At 44.3% G+C, this 18,069-nt stretch overlaps 1 protein-coding gene across 4 annotated transcripts in view; it reads right to left on the bottom strand.

Moving 5' to 3' along the window:
* Positions 1-18,069, bottom strand: part of TMEM131L (transmembrane 131 like) — a 161,007-nt gene that overhangs the window by 4,170 nt on the left and 138,768 nt on the right. For all 4 annotated transcript variants that reach the window (XM_072773704.1, XM_072773703.1, XM_072773705.1 and 1 more), the window contains 6 exons: positions 9,419-9,543; positions 6,510-6,676; positions 5,266-5,454; positions 2,598-2,676; positions 1,868-1,950; positions 681-801 (listed from right to left, as the gene is read on the bottom strand). In XM_072773704.1, the coding sequence (XP_072629805.1) occupies positions 681-801; positions 1,868-1,950; positions 2,598-2,676; positions 5,266-5,454; positions 6,510-6,676; positions 9,419-9,543 (764 nt within the window). The remainder of the gene's footprint in view (positions 1-680; positions 802-1,867; positions 1,951-2,597; positions 2,677-5,265; positions 5,455-6,509; positions 6,677-9,418; positions 9,544-18,069) is intronic.

The following is an 18,069-nucleotide window of genomic DNA, read 5'->3' as shown; positions in this document are numbered from 1 at the left end:
CTGAATGACAGTAACATCCAGGAGCAAATTCAAGAAACTGCTATAGTGTAACTGTTTTTTTAATACTCAAACTATCTGATCTTTCTTAACATTGTATTTTTTTTAACATTGTATTTTTTTAAAGATTTTATTTATTTATTCATGAGAGACACACTGAGGCAGAGACACAGGCAGACGGAGAGGCAGGCTCCCTGAGGGGAGCGTGATCCAAGACTGGATCCCAGAACCTCGGGATCATGACCTGAGCAAAAGGCAGATGCTCCACCACCACCCAGGAGTCACCCAGGTGCCCCATTTCTTAATATTTTAAATGTGTTCGTGATGACTGCCACAGGAAAATGGAAATCTCTGCTCTGGTAGGTGGTGGGAACTATGAGTGACTGTCTTTCCAAACAGGCCTCTATTAACAGATCATCTTTTCAACTTAAGGAGGAAAATAATGCTGGGGTCCCAGCTATGTTACTCTTATTTCCTTTCATGTTTCTCCTACCCATGCTTTGTTGGTTTCTAAGACCTCACAATGCAACTCCAAAAGGCAACTGGAAACATCCAGCTAAGGTGCACTGGGGAAGGTAGGCTGGCCCCCAGTTTTGGAAGGCCTGCCTCACAGACTGAACTCAAATTCCCCACTGCAAGCTCTTAGGCTGAACAAGGCAGTGATCAGAGAAGAGACTCCATACCTATTATGCACGGGGGCCGGGCCCTGCATCACGCCAGGCATGCTGTTCTCCACGGCGCAGTTGAAGTTGCTCGTCACACACACGGGCTGCGTGGGCCAGAGGTCTCCAGGTGGGTAAAGACCTAAGGACAAGAACAAGGCTTTTCAGTCTACCCTTTGCCCCCCTCAGCCCTCCCTTCCTGCCGGACCAGCTCAACTTCCCTTGTCTCTTTCTAGAAAACACTCCTGGAAAGTCACCCACACATGCTGACTGCTTCTGCCTTCCGCAACTCCTTTTGGGATATACTTTCAGGATATAAAGCAGAAAGGCGGGTCTAAGGAGAATGCCATTGTTCCACTGACAGCTCAACAAGAGCAAATCCAAAACATATCCAAAGAACAGCACAGAAGTCTGTGCTTTCAAAGTTGGCCCCCAAGTACAGAGCAGTTTTCAAATCTAGCATAATTCATATAAGCAAAAGCAGTACTCCTATTAGAGCTCAGTGATGCCATGGGGAGTGAACATCAGGCCAACAATCCCTGACCCTTGCTAGCCATGTGGGAAGCAAACACTAGAAGAAAACAGGACAAGAACACAAGACAAGGACAATAAGGGGTAACAAAGAGAACTGGAGAAGAAATATGAGGGAGACTGGAATTAACCTCCTACAGGGAGACACTGGGTGGCAGCGGGGTTTGGGTTTCCTTCCCACCCACCCCATTTCCATGCCCTTGGGCCGCCATTCTCCCCACCTGGTCTCAGGCCTGGTCCGGGAGCCAGGCTGGTCACCGAGGCTGCCAGGCCAGGTTAAGGGGCTTCTAAGACGTGGGAGGTACGAAGGATGGGGAGAGGGCAGGGGAAGTGGGCTAAGGCCTTGGAACCTCACCCATGGCAAGCTCTCCAACCAGGGCTCACTACTGCCTCCTCTACTTTTCTGTCACCGCAGGAGGAAAAGGTGGACTAAACACAGCAGCAGCCCCCTGCACACCTGTGCCTTGGCTATGAGGAGGGGGTAGCCTGAGTCAGAGGCCCCTGATGACGCTGGTGCAGAGGGCAGGTGCCTTCTGAATGCACGGAAGCCCAGTGACGTGGCTCGGACAAGAGGGCCCTGGCCCAGGACCCAGCCCCACCCAACCTGCTCATCTTCGTAAGCTCCTTGGCCTGTGATGTGTAGGAACCCCTGCCTGGACCAAGAGTCTGCACCTCACCTTTATCTTCCTCAACACCGGCAGGCCCGGCAGGAAGGCTGGGACAGGGAGGTTCTGCATATTGTGGGAGATTATTCATGTTCCTGTGGAGAAAGGGAGAAAATGAAGATCTGCTGACACCTTCTGTACAAGGACACACCATGTTTGTTCAATCATGTCTGAGTTTTACACGAGTCCTCCCCCCAAGACACATAAATGCTAGAGACACAAAGGCACACAGCCAGAAAGGGGTTGGTTGAGGCATATCAAATTTCCAAGACCCAGCAAAGCCTTTTTTCTTTCTTTCTTTTTCTTTTCTTTTCTTTTTTTTTTTTTAGTAAACAACAAAATAAAATAAGTTTAACTGAGGCAAACTGCAGGCTCCTACTGCATGGAGCCCAATGGAGCTGGATGCAGGGCTCAATCCCAGGACCCCAGGATCATGACCTGAGTTGAAGGCAGATAGACGCTTACTGAGCCCCCCCAGCTGCCCCAGAAATGGGGTGTTTTCTAATGTGGCTATGCCACAGGCACCGATGGGGACCCCAAAGACGTGCCCATCTGAAACATGTTTACTGGGAAGGATCCTACTTTCTAAATTATTAGCAAAATTGGATTTTCTTTTCTCTCATCCTTAAAAAGTCTTCCTACTTCCACCTGCAGAATCAAGTGCAAAGTGCAAATCACCTGCAGCACAGCGACAGAAAAAGCAGTACTTTAAACACTGCCAAAGTTAGGAAGTTAAACTTACGTGGGATTGCAGATGTTATGAGAAAGATTCAAGGAGATGGGAGCTTCTGAAGGAAAGTCATTTTGTGAAACACTGTCTCCTACATAAAAGCAAAAAAAGTATCACAAGGTTTTAGAGTGTAATTCAACTGTACCGTGTATTAAAGTACAGATTGCTAATACCACTAAGGCCCAATTAGCAATTCAGTTCTCACTTGTAACTGATTTTCACATTAATTTTATTCTTTAAAAAATCTCTATTATATTTATCTTTTCATCAAAAACTTACTAAAACACAACATTTAAATTTATGAATTTTGGATTAACAGTGTTTTAATTACAGGGGGAAAAAAGCTGAAACCATTAATATTATGTAACTTTCTCACAGGGATTTTTCTGATAAAAGAAATCTTGCTATATAAATAGACCCCCGCAGTTTATAAAAGTAACATTGTAGGAAATCTGTGAATATAAACATTAGAGAAGAAAAACAGGAGGTACCTACAATTACACTGCCATTCAACATTAGATATGTTTCCTTATAATCTCTTTTATGTGTACGCATATGTGTAAAATTCATATGTACTTTGCCTTTATGGTCTTTTACATCATTAATTATACTGGGGACTTTTTCCTGGAAGTCCATAACCCTCCAACAACTTATAAACTACATACACGCCACTGTCTAGCAGCACCATCAACCATTTTTATCATCTTGCTCCTGTCGGCAAAAGCTGCACTTCTTTTTTTTTGTTGTTACAAAGTACTGATTTTTCAAAATCTTGAATTAACATTGTCAAGCAAACTTTGTCTTCAGCGGTGGATGGAGGCTGCGAAAACCAAGCCTCCTCGGGCCAAATGCATCCCCGCTGTCAAAGCACAGGGGCCTGCCTGCCTTCATGTGCGCTTGTGTGTGTCTCTATGCAGGCGACAGTGTCCCCCAGAGGGAGCAGGACGGCTGTGTTTGTCGGGACTTGAGAAGATCTTATCTTCTTAGGCCCGAAGCTCAGTACACAGTAATAAACAGTGCATATCAGTGATATTAAAATTTTATAGCGGTCATTAAGAAAACAGTGTCTCAAAGGCTCCTTGGCAGGCGGCTGATAATGAAACAGTCTGAAGACACAGGGTGCTTTGTGTAGGTTTTTATGGCTACTAGTGCTCTGGTCTCTCAGAAAGGGCCTTTTTTTATAGGTCTCACGGCTGAGAGGAGACAGAGAAGAGGACAGCCTAGAGGCCGCTGAAGGGGTCTGCCTGAAGCAGCCTGTCTCAGGGAGGAGACGGGGTTCAAGCCCGAGCCCCTGGTGAGCAAACTGGGGTGTGGAACAAGCTGCCAACCTCTCTGAGCCCGGGGCCTCACCCCTCAGATGGGCCCAGGGACACTGGCCCTTTCTCTCAAGGCTGTGTGGGAGTGGATGGAGTGTGACCGGTGAACAAAGGCCTCACATGTGTGAGCACCTCAATCTCACCACAGTTTCCTTACATGAAGACTGAGTTTACTACATTAACAATAACAGTGAGAAGGAATGAACTCCATCTTTACATAGACATGGAGCTTAAAAAACCACCTAGTGAAAGCAGCAGGATGCAGAATGATATACTGAAGTATGATTTCCTTTACGTAAGTTAGAAACAAACATTCTACACTTTGTTGATGGACATATGAATGTAAAATAAAACACGGACTAAAAGAATGCACGCCAAGTTCACAAGAGTGGACGGTGATTCTCTTTAGGTGGCAAAAGTAGGACGGACTCTAAGGCATTATTAAAAAAACAACAACAACAACAACAAAAAAACGAGAGTAAATATAACAAAAGTAAGTTAATTCTTCGACCTTTCCCAAATCTTCAAATTTCTCAAAAACAAGAGAGGGCCACAGTGTTCATTAGTAGTATTATTCACAAGAGCCAGAAGGTGGAAACAACCCAAGTGGTCACCAACAGATGAATGGATAATCAAAATGCGGTGTGTGTGTGTGCAATGGAATATTATTTGGCCTTAAAAAGGTGAAAAAGGTGAACCTTGAAGAAGTTACACTAAGCAAAATAAGCCAGACACAAAATGACAGTTCACGTGACTCCACTTGGACGCTAGTGTAGTAAAATTGATCAAGATGGGAAGTAGAGGAGAGGCTTCCAGGGGCTGGGGGAGTGGAGAATGGACAGCTGTTATTTAAAGGTATGGAGCCTGTTTGGGCTGATGAGAAGATTTGGGGAATGGGTGATGGTGATGGTTACACAAGAGTAGTGTTCTTAAGGCCACTGAACGGTACACACTTAAAAATGGTAAATCCAAAAAAAAAAAAAAAAGGTAAATCCTGTTATATACATTTTACCATAATAAAAATGTGCAAGTAATAAAATAAATGTGGAAGTCTTTAAACTGCTTCAAAGACAGACATTACAATGATGATGATGATGGTGATGATGATGACGACGACGACAGGGTAGAGTGGGGAGGGAAGAAAAAGGAAGGGAAAAAAAATCAAGAGAGTGAATGAAACCCAAAGCTAAGTAAACACTCCCGTCGGCAGTCCCGCGTGTGCTCCAGGCGCTGGACGGCACATCCAGGCCTTGTACTGGGCACGATGGTGGTGGTGGCAGTGGTGGTGGTGGCCACGGTGGGGCAGGAGGCAGGCTGGGAGGGAGGGTCACTCTCCAGGGCCGGGGTGTCCCCCCAGGACTCACCGGCTGGCAGGAAGTGCTGAGGGCCCACCACAGGCTTCTTGTCCCCGTCGGAGCTGCTGCTGCTGCTGCTCCAGCTGCCCCAGCTGCCCCGGCTGGCCCGCACGCTGCCCGACGAGCTGCCGCAGTCTGAGCTGGAATCGGAGCAAGACTTCTCCACGCACTTCTTCCCAGGCTTCTGGCAGTAACCCTCTGCAGGGACAGAGAGACAAGTCGCATTTCATCTGAACGATTTTCAACCTGATGCTATGTCTCATCAAAGGGGAGAGGTGAAATTATGAAGAAGGCCGGGTTCACCTCCAGGGTCGGCTACCTCTGCTCATCCAGGGAGAAGAAAGAAGTGAACTGAAACCAACGATGGGACTTGAAGAAATAGGAGATGAGCTACGTCTACTCTGCCTACGGGATGGACGCTGACACTCGTCCGGGGCTCAGTCTGTCAAGACCACTGATTACCGTGATCTGCCAATGGTTCTGGAAATAAACACTCCTGGGAAGAAAACAGGCTACTCCAACAGCTGGAAATTTATAGGTAATGTCCTCCCCTCTTTTATTAAGATATCCTCTAGGAGCTTCAAAGTATTATTTATGTGTGAATGGAAAAAATCTCCAATATGACCAAAAAGCAACATGTGCATTAAGGGGACGCATGAGAGGGTGGAGAGAGAAGCTCATTAACTCTGCTAGTTTGTGCACATGGATGCTGACGAGTGTCTGCAAACACGGGTGTTGGCCGGTGGGAGGATTACAACTCCCACACCCCATCCCCCTCATGTACAGCCAACTTCAATGGCCCATGAGCCTCCCGCTATCCTCTGCCCCACCTGGACCTAGCTTTGGGTGCCCTCCACCCTCCATTCCCTGAGACTCTACCCAGCAGCTGGGACAACCGCCTGGCTCTGCAGGAACTCCCTGGCTCAGGTGTGGGAGGAGAACACTTTTCTCACCTGGCTATCCCCCAGAGTAAGCAACCCCTGTTCCTTCAGCACTCCACATGGGGAGAGCTGAGAATGGCCAGGTTCTAAGGGGAGGGATGAGCGAGCAACACCAGAAGCCTGCCCAGGTTCAAAAGAATCTCAGGTTTCCAGTCTCATCCTGATAGCTTTCCACTCGGACTTTAGGAAGCGAAGTTGCCTGTCAAGTGATAATCTCATTACGACCCCATTTCTTTACCCTGGATACTTCCTGGAGGAACCAAAGATACCAAGAGAAGCACGAGTCATAGCCCAATGTGGTTACTTACATACCTGCCTCTCCCTGTGCAGCAGGTAAGCTGCCTCCCATGCCGCCATCTGTTTTACAAATTTCTCCAGGACTTTCTTGTACACACCAGTTTCTTACATCGATGCCACTGTTCAACTCAGACCTTTCAAATTCATTGCACACAAGTTTTAATTCACTCTGTTCAGAAGGCCTAGAAGAACCAAACACACACACACAAAATCACATCCGGACGTTATCATCCATCCATCCATTCTTGCTTTCCATGAGACTTATTAAAGGTGAAAACATGAACCTGAGACAACTTGAGACCTCTGTTCTTGGGGTTTTGGGGGAGAAGACACCAAGAGAGGGATGTCAAAAAGACAAAGATTTTGCTGTTTTAGAACTACAGTCAATTTGGAGCTCATTTAACCTACTTCCTAGTTCACAGTGATAGGAATAAAACTCCACAAGGTTAAATGAGTCCCTCCATCATCTCCTAAGTGGCAAATTCAGAACCAGAAGCCAAGATTCTTGGCTCATCTTCCTTGGATTTAGCATGATATAGGATTCTCAATAGATGAACCTACTCCTTGGTGTCTGGGGGAAGGTACTGAACGTTACTTTACATCTTCTCTCATCCATTCATTCAGCAAACATTTGCTGAGTGACTACAATGTGCCATGTATTTAAAGTTCTTTTCCCAAGGAGTTCACAGCCCAATGATAACATCTACTAGACTCCTTGGGGAAAGAATGGTAATGGTTTTGTAAGTGGCGAAACAGAAATGGCGAAACAGAACGCCACAGGAGTCCGCAGATGGCTAGTCACATGGTCCAGTTTCAGTACTTCATGCAGGTTTGTAGGATGCCCATTAAGACGACAAAATATGTGGCCTGTAGCACATGATTCCACTGGTTTCTGACTACTCAAGGTAAAGAGTACAACAGAAGAAGAGCCAAGGAAACAATCTGACAACCACCTACTTCTTAAGCATCATGTGATCAAAACATTCTGAATAGCTACAAGCTAAAGTTCTATTTTAACAACTTGTTTCTTTAGCATGTCAGAAATCTGCTTGTAGAAATATACCATGACACTTTTAATTGGTGAAATTCTACTCAAATTTTCTATCTTCCTGTATGTTCATATTAGGAAAATACAATACTTTAGAGTAACCTAAGTCAATTTTTTTTGAAAATACATGTAAAAGGAATATGAGGTGTAACTTTCCTTTCTACAAGATGCCACAATGCAGTTTTTAAATAATTTAGCCTAATAAAAAGAATTACCAACAATTAGTGTTTGGTATTAGCAAACAAACCACAAGTCTGTTCTTTTTTCATGTTTGTATTTTGCGGTTTGCTCAGTGTGAGAACTAGGGACCTTGGAACTGCCTGAGCCTTCTCCAGCGGAGTACATGTGACAATGCCGGGGAGCTGCTACGACGACGCTGAATCACCGGCTCTGAGCTCCAGATTGCTAGCCCTCAGGGACCTAGGGACACACACCGTAAATTGCACCGTGTGTGCTTCCCGTCCCGAGGCCGTGGCCTCAATGTAGGCCGAGCCCCCTTCCAACAACAAGCAGATCCGCAGCAAGGTGGAGCCCCTTCCACACGAAGATTTGGAGCCACTAGAGAACAATCTGGCAGAAACACATATAAATACCTAGCTGAGCTCATAAGAAAGAAATCCCCAGATGCCAGGACTCAAAAGAAGGAAAAGCCAGAGTGGGTGAAGATGCAGGGATTACTCAGGAGGAAACAGGCTTTAAAGCCCAGGGGGTAGGGTTTAATTATACCCCACCCTCTCCCACTCCAAGACAGTCACAAACAGGAATCAGGGAGCCGGAACTGGTTCCTAAGTACAACTGGGGTCCTTGACGGAGGCACTGTTAGTGCGAGGGACACCTGAAAAGCTCCATCCATGGATTTAGGGAGGAAAAGGCAGGAGAAAGCATCTCTACTGGAGGCTCTCAGCTTGGGCACATGTTGGGTGTTTAGAAGTCTAACCCAAGCAATCAAAATTCAGAGACTAGTGCTTGCTCGGCAGCACATATACATAATTCGGAGACTAGGTCACCGTGTGGATCTGGAGTCAGAATGCATGCACTACTGGGGCACCGGGGTAGCTCAGTCCAGCAAGAGGCTGCCTTCATGACCTCAGGGTCCTGGGATTGAGACTGCTGGGGGGGGGGGGGGGGGTTGTTTCTCCCTCTCCCGCTGCCCCTCCCCTCTCTCATGCCCTCTCTCTCTCAAATAAATAAAATCTTAAAAAAAAAAAAAGTACACACTACTGACCTGTTGAAAAAACATGGGATTTCCACAAAAACACTATCCAGTGCCTTCATTTTACTGATAACAAAATGAAAGCTCAGAGAGATTAAAGTGACCTCAGGAAGCAAGGTTTCCAAAGGAGAATACCAGTTCTGGGCCTGCCACTTAAATACTGGGGCTTTCAGCAAGACACACAGTGTCTAGACACCTCACTTTCCAGACACATAAGAACCTAGCTTCTGCAGGACTGAACCTCGGTTCCGTGAATGATGACTATTCTCTTTCACTATAGGACCCCACGTGGGGGAGGGGAAAGCTGGGGGGCCTGCCAGCACCCAGCTGTTCTGTCACCTGCCCACAAATGCTTCTGCACTTCACAGAAAAGAAGGGCCTGGCACAGGGGATGTTTTACGCTTTTTCTTTAAAACTTGCCATAGCTTTGAGCACCTTTTAAAGTAAGAACACACACAGAAAATCTATTCACTTTAAGGTATTTTAACAAAATAAATGAAAACATAACCAGAATATATATCAATTTTAATAACATGCTTTTATGTCAATATTCTATTCTTGGTATCCAACATAACAAAAATAAGATTTAAAGATAATAGCTAAGTATAAAATTAGAGGGTAAAAACAGATGAACATTTTAAAGGGGTTGTAAAAATTACACACCTCAAGACCTGAGCAGCACCCCGTTTCTTGTTTTTTCTACATGTTCGATTTTTATTCCAACTTAAATTTTGTAAATTTCCTTCCTTTTTCTCCTGAAGCTTCTTCTTCTTATAAGGATCTTCTTGCTAAAGAGAAAAGAGAAATCTGAAATGAAGCTTTAAAGTGACTAAATATACATTTAAAAGACTTTTTTCCCCCCAGCTTTTGAAGATCAACTCCATATGAATTTAGAATGCTCCAACACTGGTGAAAATGGAGACATGCATTTCTCAATCTCCTGTTTTCATTTCCCTTTTGCTCTACCTCCCTCAATCTCTGCAAAAAGAAGAAACAATTGTTGCCTATAAAATTCCAAAGGGGCTAAAAAGGAAAAACATCTGTTAGCAATTTAGGGTCAGCTTGCTGTTAACTTCAGCAGCAATAAATTCTCCAACGTTCACCTGTTAATTTGGTATGTGCAATTCACATGAATTACTACTGAAGAAAAATCATGTAAAAACTCAATGTAGGAATAATTTGTGTATTTACGTTTTTATTCGTTTACAGAAAACCTTTAGGAGGATAGCCAGTCTCCACTGAGTGTGCCACGTAATTTAAGCTTTTGTAAATAAGAATATGCTTGATGTTTTAAATGTGGTTTCGAAAAACTTAATTTAGCATGAAATACATATCTATAAATTATATATATGTATGTGTATAAATACACACATATATAAATATATATACATACATATGTAATCATTTTTTAATTTGGGTCTTTTCCTTTTGTACATTAGGCTAAATCTGTTAATCTGCCCAAGGGGAGGGGATTCCCCTGCCTGTTAACATTCTGCAGTAGCTCCTGCCTTCAAAGTCCCTTACACTCTTTCTCTTCCTTCTAACACTCTGCCTCTTTAAAGCAGAGGCACTATCTGCATGCATGTGGGAGGTGGTATAGAGCTCACAAATGGAGACCCTAGGGCTTGAAAAATGCATCCTTCAGAGACTTCACAGAGGCAAATCCCCTAGCTCAGAGTCCTCTTCCTGTTGACCTTTAGGATTCACAATTCATAAAGAATGAAGACTGGCTCATTTTACCTTCTTTTTTTGAGAAGGCTGGTCCAGAAATCAGAGAAGGAAATCATGAGTTTCTAACATACACTTGACTGACACACAGGACTTGGAAGAAGAAAGATAAAAGGTTTTAAATGCCTACATGTTACACATCTGGGGTACTGAAAGCCTCATGTATCTATTAAAGCCGCAGGCTTACTATAATAAACTAATATTAGAAATGAAATGAAATCATAACTATATATGTGGTGGGATAATGGGATTTTTGTGTTTTTTTCTTGATAACCTTTAGTTTCTCCCCCAATAAATATGTATTAACTTTTTTTCTGATTCTGAGGGCATTTTAAAAACACAAGTTAAACACACAAAGCCCTACCTCACAGGGTCTTAATGCTAACTGCTTATGTTTGATGCTAAACAAACACATTAACAACATAAGATCAGATATTATCCAAAGTTAAACATTAGCTATATACCGTATTCATTCATGTACTGTTCCCTGCTTATTTCTAGCTTCGGAGGAGAAAAGAATTCCCCTCTCCTTGGGCCAAGAAAGGTTTCTCAACACAGCTAGTCTTTCTGCCCCTCCAGAGTCACAAACAAAGAAGGGATCTGTCTCTAAGTTGGGTCAGAGACAGAGTGAACTGGTCAGTAGTCACACTGACACTTGGCTGTCTCCCTCCACTCAATCTGGTCAGAGCTTCATCCTGTGCAAACAAGAGGGACTATAGAGACAGAGACGTGGGAGTGGGTGGTCGGAGGCACAGTCACTATCTCTGAGTACTGGCTAGTGATGACCAGGAGAGTGCTTTGCACGCGGGACTCAGGTGAGTGAAATGAGCAAGAAGCAGCATCCATGAGCAAACAAAGTGGGGTGGGGGGTCAGGGACTGAAAGAGGGTGTAGACAAAAGAGGGAAGAGATAGAGGACATATTGAGGAATGAAAAACCAATGAATGGCCTGCCTGTGTGTGTGTGTGTGTGTGTGTGTGTGTTTGTGTGTGTGTGAGAAGGGGGAGGGAGGAAAGAACAGCCGTGAAGAGGAAGGGCCCCAGTCCAGCTTGGGGAGAACAGGCCAGCACAGGACGCAGCAGATGGTGGGGGGCAGGGGAGGAAACCAGACACTCAAAGCAACAGACTTGTCAAGAAGTGAGAGGGGGAATAAAAGGACAATCTGGCTCTTGGCTTTCTGGCGGAGAGGGTGTCACACACAGAGGGAGGCAGTGCCAACCAGGGCAAGAGTCCATGTAGAGTTGCAAGTGAGATCACAGCTCTTGAGGCCAAATGGCCTGATTTGAATCTCACTCCACGCTTTTTACTGGCTGTGTGATCCTCAGCAAGTTACTTAGCTTCTCTCTGCCTCAATTTCCTGCGTCATCCTCAACAGGCTGTTGTGAAGAGGTCATCTGTCAGTGACCCGACACAGAGCAAGCACTTTATAGAAGACATGCCTATTATCACATTATTGAATTACTTGAACTAGAGAAGTTCTCTGACATTCCTGACAGAAGGGAAAATTTCACTGATTACAGGGTAGGCAAATAAAAAGATTTCTAAACTTTTATAAAAGCAAAGAAATCAAAGAAGAGAAATCACAGACTGACTCCACAAAACGTTCTTTAAGCTGCTGTACAAAAGTAACAGCAAATAAAAAATAAGGGCAGACTAAGAAAAAAAAAACCAAACACGTTGTTTGATAGGTAGAGTCAATACCGTGCCATATGTTCTCAAGGAAAATAAGAACACGTGCAACAGAAAAGTGGGCAAAGCATGTGAAATGCAAATTCACAGAAGAAATATAAGAGGCTAAAAACCATGAAGACTCCATCCAAAATATTTAATAAAGTATGTTTTCAGGAAAGGCAAATTACAGACCAGTCTGTACCTCATCTTTCGTTGCTGGTTTTAAAAAACACGAGTGTGTTTACATTGCCTGTTTCTGCCTGTAGACACCAGGAGAGAGCTGGGGGGAGAGCACGGGGAGGCAGAGTGCCATTAACAGCGTCTGTCTCCGAGCACGAGTGGTGCTGGGGGAGTCATTCACTTCCAAATTTACTTAAAAAAAAAAAAAAAGAAGGAAGGAAGGAAGGATGGATGGATGGATTTCGGGGGTAGGATTTTGGATAGATGATTTATTTACTTTTAAAGATTTTATTTACACATTCGTGAGAAACACAAAGAGAGGCAGAGACATAGGCAGAGGGAGAAGCAGGCTCCCTGCTAGGAGCCCAATGGGGTGGGGGGGAGGACGGACACCACACGGGACTCATCCCAATTCCAATCCCGGAACTCCAGGATCACACCCTGAGCGGAACTCCAGGATCATGCCCTGAGCGGAAGGCAGCCCCTCAACCACTGAGCCACCCAAGCGTCCCGGATGGATGATTTTTTTTTTTTACCTGTTTTTCAGAATTTTACCCAAAAAGGAAATGAAGGGAAGTGCTCACTTTTCCCTAGGAAAAAACACAAATTGAAATGAAAAACAAAACAGTTCCCTATCATGCTAAGACTTTGCATGGTGAAACATGGTGCATGGTGCTTTGAAACATGGTGCTGGCAGGAGCTGCGGAAGCCAGTGTTGTCCTATAGCATCCATGTCAATGTGAATCAGGACCACTTTTCTGGAAAGCAATCTGGGGCACACATAACGATACTCTATAATTCTACTTCCAGAAATCTCTAACAAAGATATACCAGGTATACAAGGAAGACTTGAGAACAATGTAGTTCATCATAGTCCTATTTATGAAACCAAAAGGCTGTAAATAACTTTAATGGCCAACCGCAAGGGAACGGTTTAGGATTAGGGCATAGCTAAATGATGGAATGTTATATAACCACTGAAAACAAAGTTCTCCTTGTTCTGAACATGAGAAAATTTGGAATTACGACATTATTAACAATGCTACATATACATAATGATGGTCCTGAGTTTTTTTTTTAAAGTTGCATAAAAAAGAAATAGAATACAGAAATATGTACAAAGTAGTTCATTTTGTATAGACTTTTCTCTCCCTTTTTATAATAATCATGAATTCCTTTTCTAAGGGGAAAAAAGTCTGCTAAAAAAACACAGCAGGGCTAGGGTTAAAATTTAGTTTGCAGCTCTCAAATCTGGGCTTCAACCTTCTTTGCCAATAAATCGAGAGGAATGTTCCCCATGTACTATAGACAGATTTATACAATTTTCTAAGCTGCAAAGTTAGGCCCTAAGAATGTACAAGAAAAACAAACACTGAGTACTGCCCTTGGGGATGTGTTTATTGAGAACGATTTCTCCAAACGAACAATGAAACGGAAAGTACACTCGCAGGGTTTTAAAGAAGAGCTTTGCAAAACTGGGAGTGAGTCACGGAGACAGCAAAAAAAAAAAAAAAAAAAAAAAAAAGTTAATAGACCATGGTCCTCCCCCAGATTCTCCAGCTCCCTGTGGCCTTCCTGTGGAGCTGGCCGCCATCCTCAGACGCACATGTCTCTCTTACACAGGCTCCCAGACCAGAAGAGGAAGGAGCAGCTTACATGACCCCTGGCACTGTTGCACAAGCGACATCTGAGCTCCAGGGACGGAGAGAAAAAAAGGCAAGGCCCGTGCCCTCCAAGATGGAATGGTGAAGATACGCAGAGTAAACAACAGGAATAAATTACGAAAACTGCCATAAAATAAGCAAGGGGTCGAGCGTAGAGGACTGGGGCTGGCACGGGGGCTGGCACGGGGGCTGGCACGCAGTCTGCAATCCAGAAATGGCACCTATACGTAGCAGATGGGTGCCAGCAGCAGCAGCCCCACGCAGCACAGCTCCCGGGAGCCACCTCCTCCTGTGGCCCTCAGACGGCGGGACTTGGCAGCAGTTCCAGCTGCCCCGCCCGCATGCCGGCTGCGCAGCCACTGAGTCATCCCATCTCAGTGTTGGTTTCGGTCTCGCTGCAGGGCAACATGAAGTCCCGAAGCCCTTGGCAAGAGGCTGCCAGGGCTCAATTTTTCATTTCACCCATTCCCTCCTGCCTCAAATCCAATGACTTCATCTCTGCTCCTGAAAGCACAGCCCGTGGCCCAGCTTAGTGTTCTGGCCTCGAGTTCTGTGCGTCTGCTATACCGCACGCTCGGGCCACCTGCAGCTGCACGGCCACCGCAGGCTCGCCCGCAGGCCCGGCTCTTCTGGGTGCACACACACCTCCGAGAATTCAGCGTCGCCCTCCAGCTCCAACAGGTACAGCTCCCAAATCTCGAGCTCCAGGCCCGAGTCGCCACATGAGCCCCAGTTCGGCCCTTCCCACTGCCAGATGTGGTCACACGCCGTCCTGTCCTTTGTACCAAGCACTCGTCGGCACTTGGTGAGCGCGCTCCCCTAAGCCCTTCCCGTGCTGGCTCAGCCAGCCTCAGCCCCAGCGCGGAGGCCCACTGTTACTACCCTCATTTGTCACATGAGGAAACTGCCATTTAACTAACTTGCCTGATGCTATAGAGCAAATAAATGACGACTGGGATTCAAACCCAAGAAGTCTGGCTGCACACTCCATGCTCTTAATATGCAACCTAGGGGCACCTAGGTGGCTCGGTGGTGGAGCATCTGCCTATGATCCCGGGGTCCTGGGATCGAGTCCCGCATGGGGCTCCCCACAGGGAGCCTGCTTCTCCCTCTGCCTATGGCTCTGCCTCTGTCATGAAAAAATAAAATCTTAAAAAAAAAAAATGCAACACTGCTTTGATAAACATAAAAATGAACTCACTGTGTACATCAGAATTCCCCATCTTCTCATTGCGACCTTGGAGCTATTTTTTTTTTTTTTTTTTTACAAATAGTTATATAAGAAAAGATAGCTCCTCTCCTTTATGCAATTAGGTACAGGGAAATTCTGGTAGTTTTTCTTCTAATCTCTTACCTCCTCACCTTGTCCTTCCCCCTTGCTCCTGCCCAAATGTAGCCTCGTGTCACACCTCCCAGGAGAGTGAGAGCCTCCTTGTTACAAGAGAGCTGGTGTCCATTTGTGCCCTCTCCAGCCCAGCCTTCAAAACATTCACACTGACCCTCCAAAAATGCATTATTCACATCTTCATTCAAGCATTTACTAACCTACACTTTATAATCTCTGTAATAGACCTTCTGCCCATCTTTGTCAACCTGAACTGAAAAATATTCAATAATGACCTCCAAGAAAATCACAGTCTACAGGCTGTTTCCCACTTGTGATTTACGCTCTGCTCACCCCCCAGCTCAGAAACCTTCCCTAGCTCCCCATCATTTGCAGCAGAGTCCCCTCAAACTGGCCATCCTCAAGCCAAATCCTCCAAAAAGACCTTCTGTTTGGACAGATATGCTTTTGAAAACCTGACTGTGAAGTTCCTTAGTGGGCAACCAACCACACTCTACGGGCATCATCACTTCTCACTGCTGTGCTCACCTCGTTCCTGTTTGTGCTTCTAGCTGAGATCTAGGGGAGAAAGTCTAAACTTTGAATTGGTGTGCCATACCTTCACCACCTTGAGGGACTCTCGCTCCTCCCTCCCATTACTTCCCATTCCTGAGTGGGCCTCTTCCCAGAGATGATTTCTTCCGGCTCCCCATTATGCTGTGGGACTCAGTGGTTCCTATGCCTGCTGCAGGCTACACTGACTTCTCACTCTCTGAAATCCCTTCCACTGTATACTGATTAGGGCACTTGGCTACTTAAAAATATCCTGTCCTTTTAAAAGACTGCAAATTCCCAGTTTGGGATATCTAGTATATATATATTTTGCATCATTTTCACGTTATTTAAAGGAAAAATTCCTGTTTGTTATAAAGTTTAAGCAAAAATACAGAAATATAAAGAAGAAAAAACCACCCCAAATTCAACCATGCAGGAAAACCACGGCCTGCCATGGATTATTTGGAAAAGCTTGTTTTTACCATCTATGAACCTACAGACACATCAGGATGGCAAGAGAGATGATGGGAATAATGTATAACATTGGGACGATGTAATATTTTTTTTTTAGTATATGTGCTGCCAAAGCGAGCACAATGAAGATGTATTTTTTTATATAAAAATTAAAGGTTTGGTTTTATTTGAATTTGACATAAAAAACTGAAGTATAACCCAGGGAACTGCCAATTTTCAAATCATTGTTTAGCCTCCACATGATGTATTAATTCCTTAAGGATCTCTCTAAGGTTAAGAAAAAGACTGTGAAAGATATTTTCCTAAGTTGTCACCCTATTAAATGACACGTTGTTTTACATAGTGTTGACTCTCTACCAAGAAAAATAAAATTAAAACTGGTTGTCACCTACCATTCAATACTTCTCCCGTTTTTTGCAGATTATGTTACCTTTTTGCTTTATTAGAATTTTAATAGATGCAATCTGTACTGCAATTATGATTGCCAACTGTTCAGTCTTAATCCTAGATACAAAATGGATAGAAATCTCAACAGACTGTTGACACAGCTTCTGTACTCCTGGGTCTTTGTTTTTATTTGTATCTTGGTTGGCTACATTTCATTAACTTCATTTTTTCAGAAAGATTCATGATGAGTTCACTGTCTTTAAGGATGTCTGTCCACTGCCTTTGTACTTGAGTGTCAGCTTGGCTTGAATGTTCTTGTTCATATGTTTATTCTCTTAATGATATGACTGTTCCCTGGCATTCGATGTTTCTATAAAGTCTGAGGCAAGCCTGAGTTGGTGTTTCTCCATTCTTTATGCTTTAAGATCATAGGCTGTGCCTATGTCCATTATTATGTGTCAGTTTTTCCTGGTGTACAGTGTGCCCTTTCATTCTATAAATTTAATTCTTCCCTCATATCAGGAAAATTTTCTTCTATTACATCTCTGAGTACCTTTCAGATCCATTTGCTGGGCCATTTACTTCAACACTCATTATTCTTACATTGGGCTGCTTTGTCTTCCTTTGTCCCGTATCTAAATGCTTCCAGCTCTTCAGTTTTTTCCTTCATACTCATTTGGATTATCTCAAAGTCTTTCTCAGCATCAGTAATTCTATTTTTGGCAGAATGCGTAATGTCATTTGGGTCTTCATTCATTGACTTAGCTTTATAAATATATTAATTTCCCTTTATTTACTTACATATTTTTATTTTAAAAGATTTTTATTTATTCATAAGACACACAGAGAGAGAGAGAGGGAGAGAGGCAGGCAGAGACACAGGCAGAGGGAGAAGCAGGCTCTGATGCAAGGAAGATGCAAGGAGCCCGATGCAGGACTCGATCCCGGATCCTGGGATCACGCCCTGAGCCAAAGGCAGACGCTCAACCACTGCACCACCCAGGCGTCCCATTAATTTTCTTTTTTAAAAAAGCTCTTATTTTGGGGTCCCTGTGTGGCTCAGTCAGTTAAACATCTGCCTTCAGCTCAAGTCATGATCCTGGGGTCCTGGGACCGAGCCTTGCATCGGGTTCCCTCCTCAGTGGGGAGTCTGCTTCTCTCTCTCTCTCTCTCTCTCTCCCTCTGCGAGCTCACTTGCTCTCTCTCAAATATATAAAATATTTTTTTTAAAAAAAAGCTCTTATTTTATTGAGTTCATTATCTATAGTGTAAAGAGTTTCCTTCTGGTCTCCAGATATATTTTCTTCTAGATTAGGATCTTTACCTGTCTTC

The sequence above is a fragment of the Canis lupus genome, chromosome 13 (assembly GCF_048164855.1).
Source record: "Canis lupus baileyi chromosome 13, mCanLup2.hap1, whole genome shotgun sequence".
Taxonomy (NCBI): domain Eukaryota; kingdom Metazoa; phylum Chordata; class Mammalia; order Carnivora; family Canidae; genus Canis; species Canis lupus.
The sequence above is the reverse complement of the archived record's forward strand: the minus strand, read 5'-3'. Positions and strand labels throughout refer to the sequence as shown.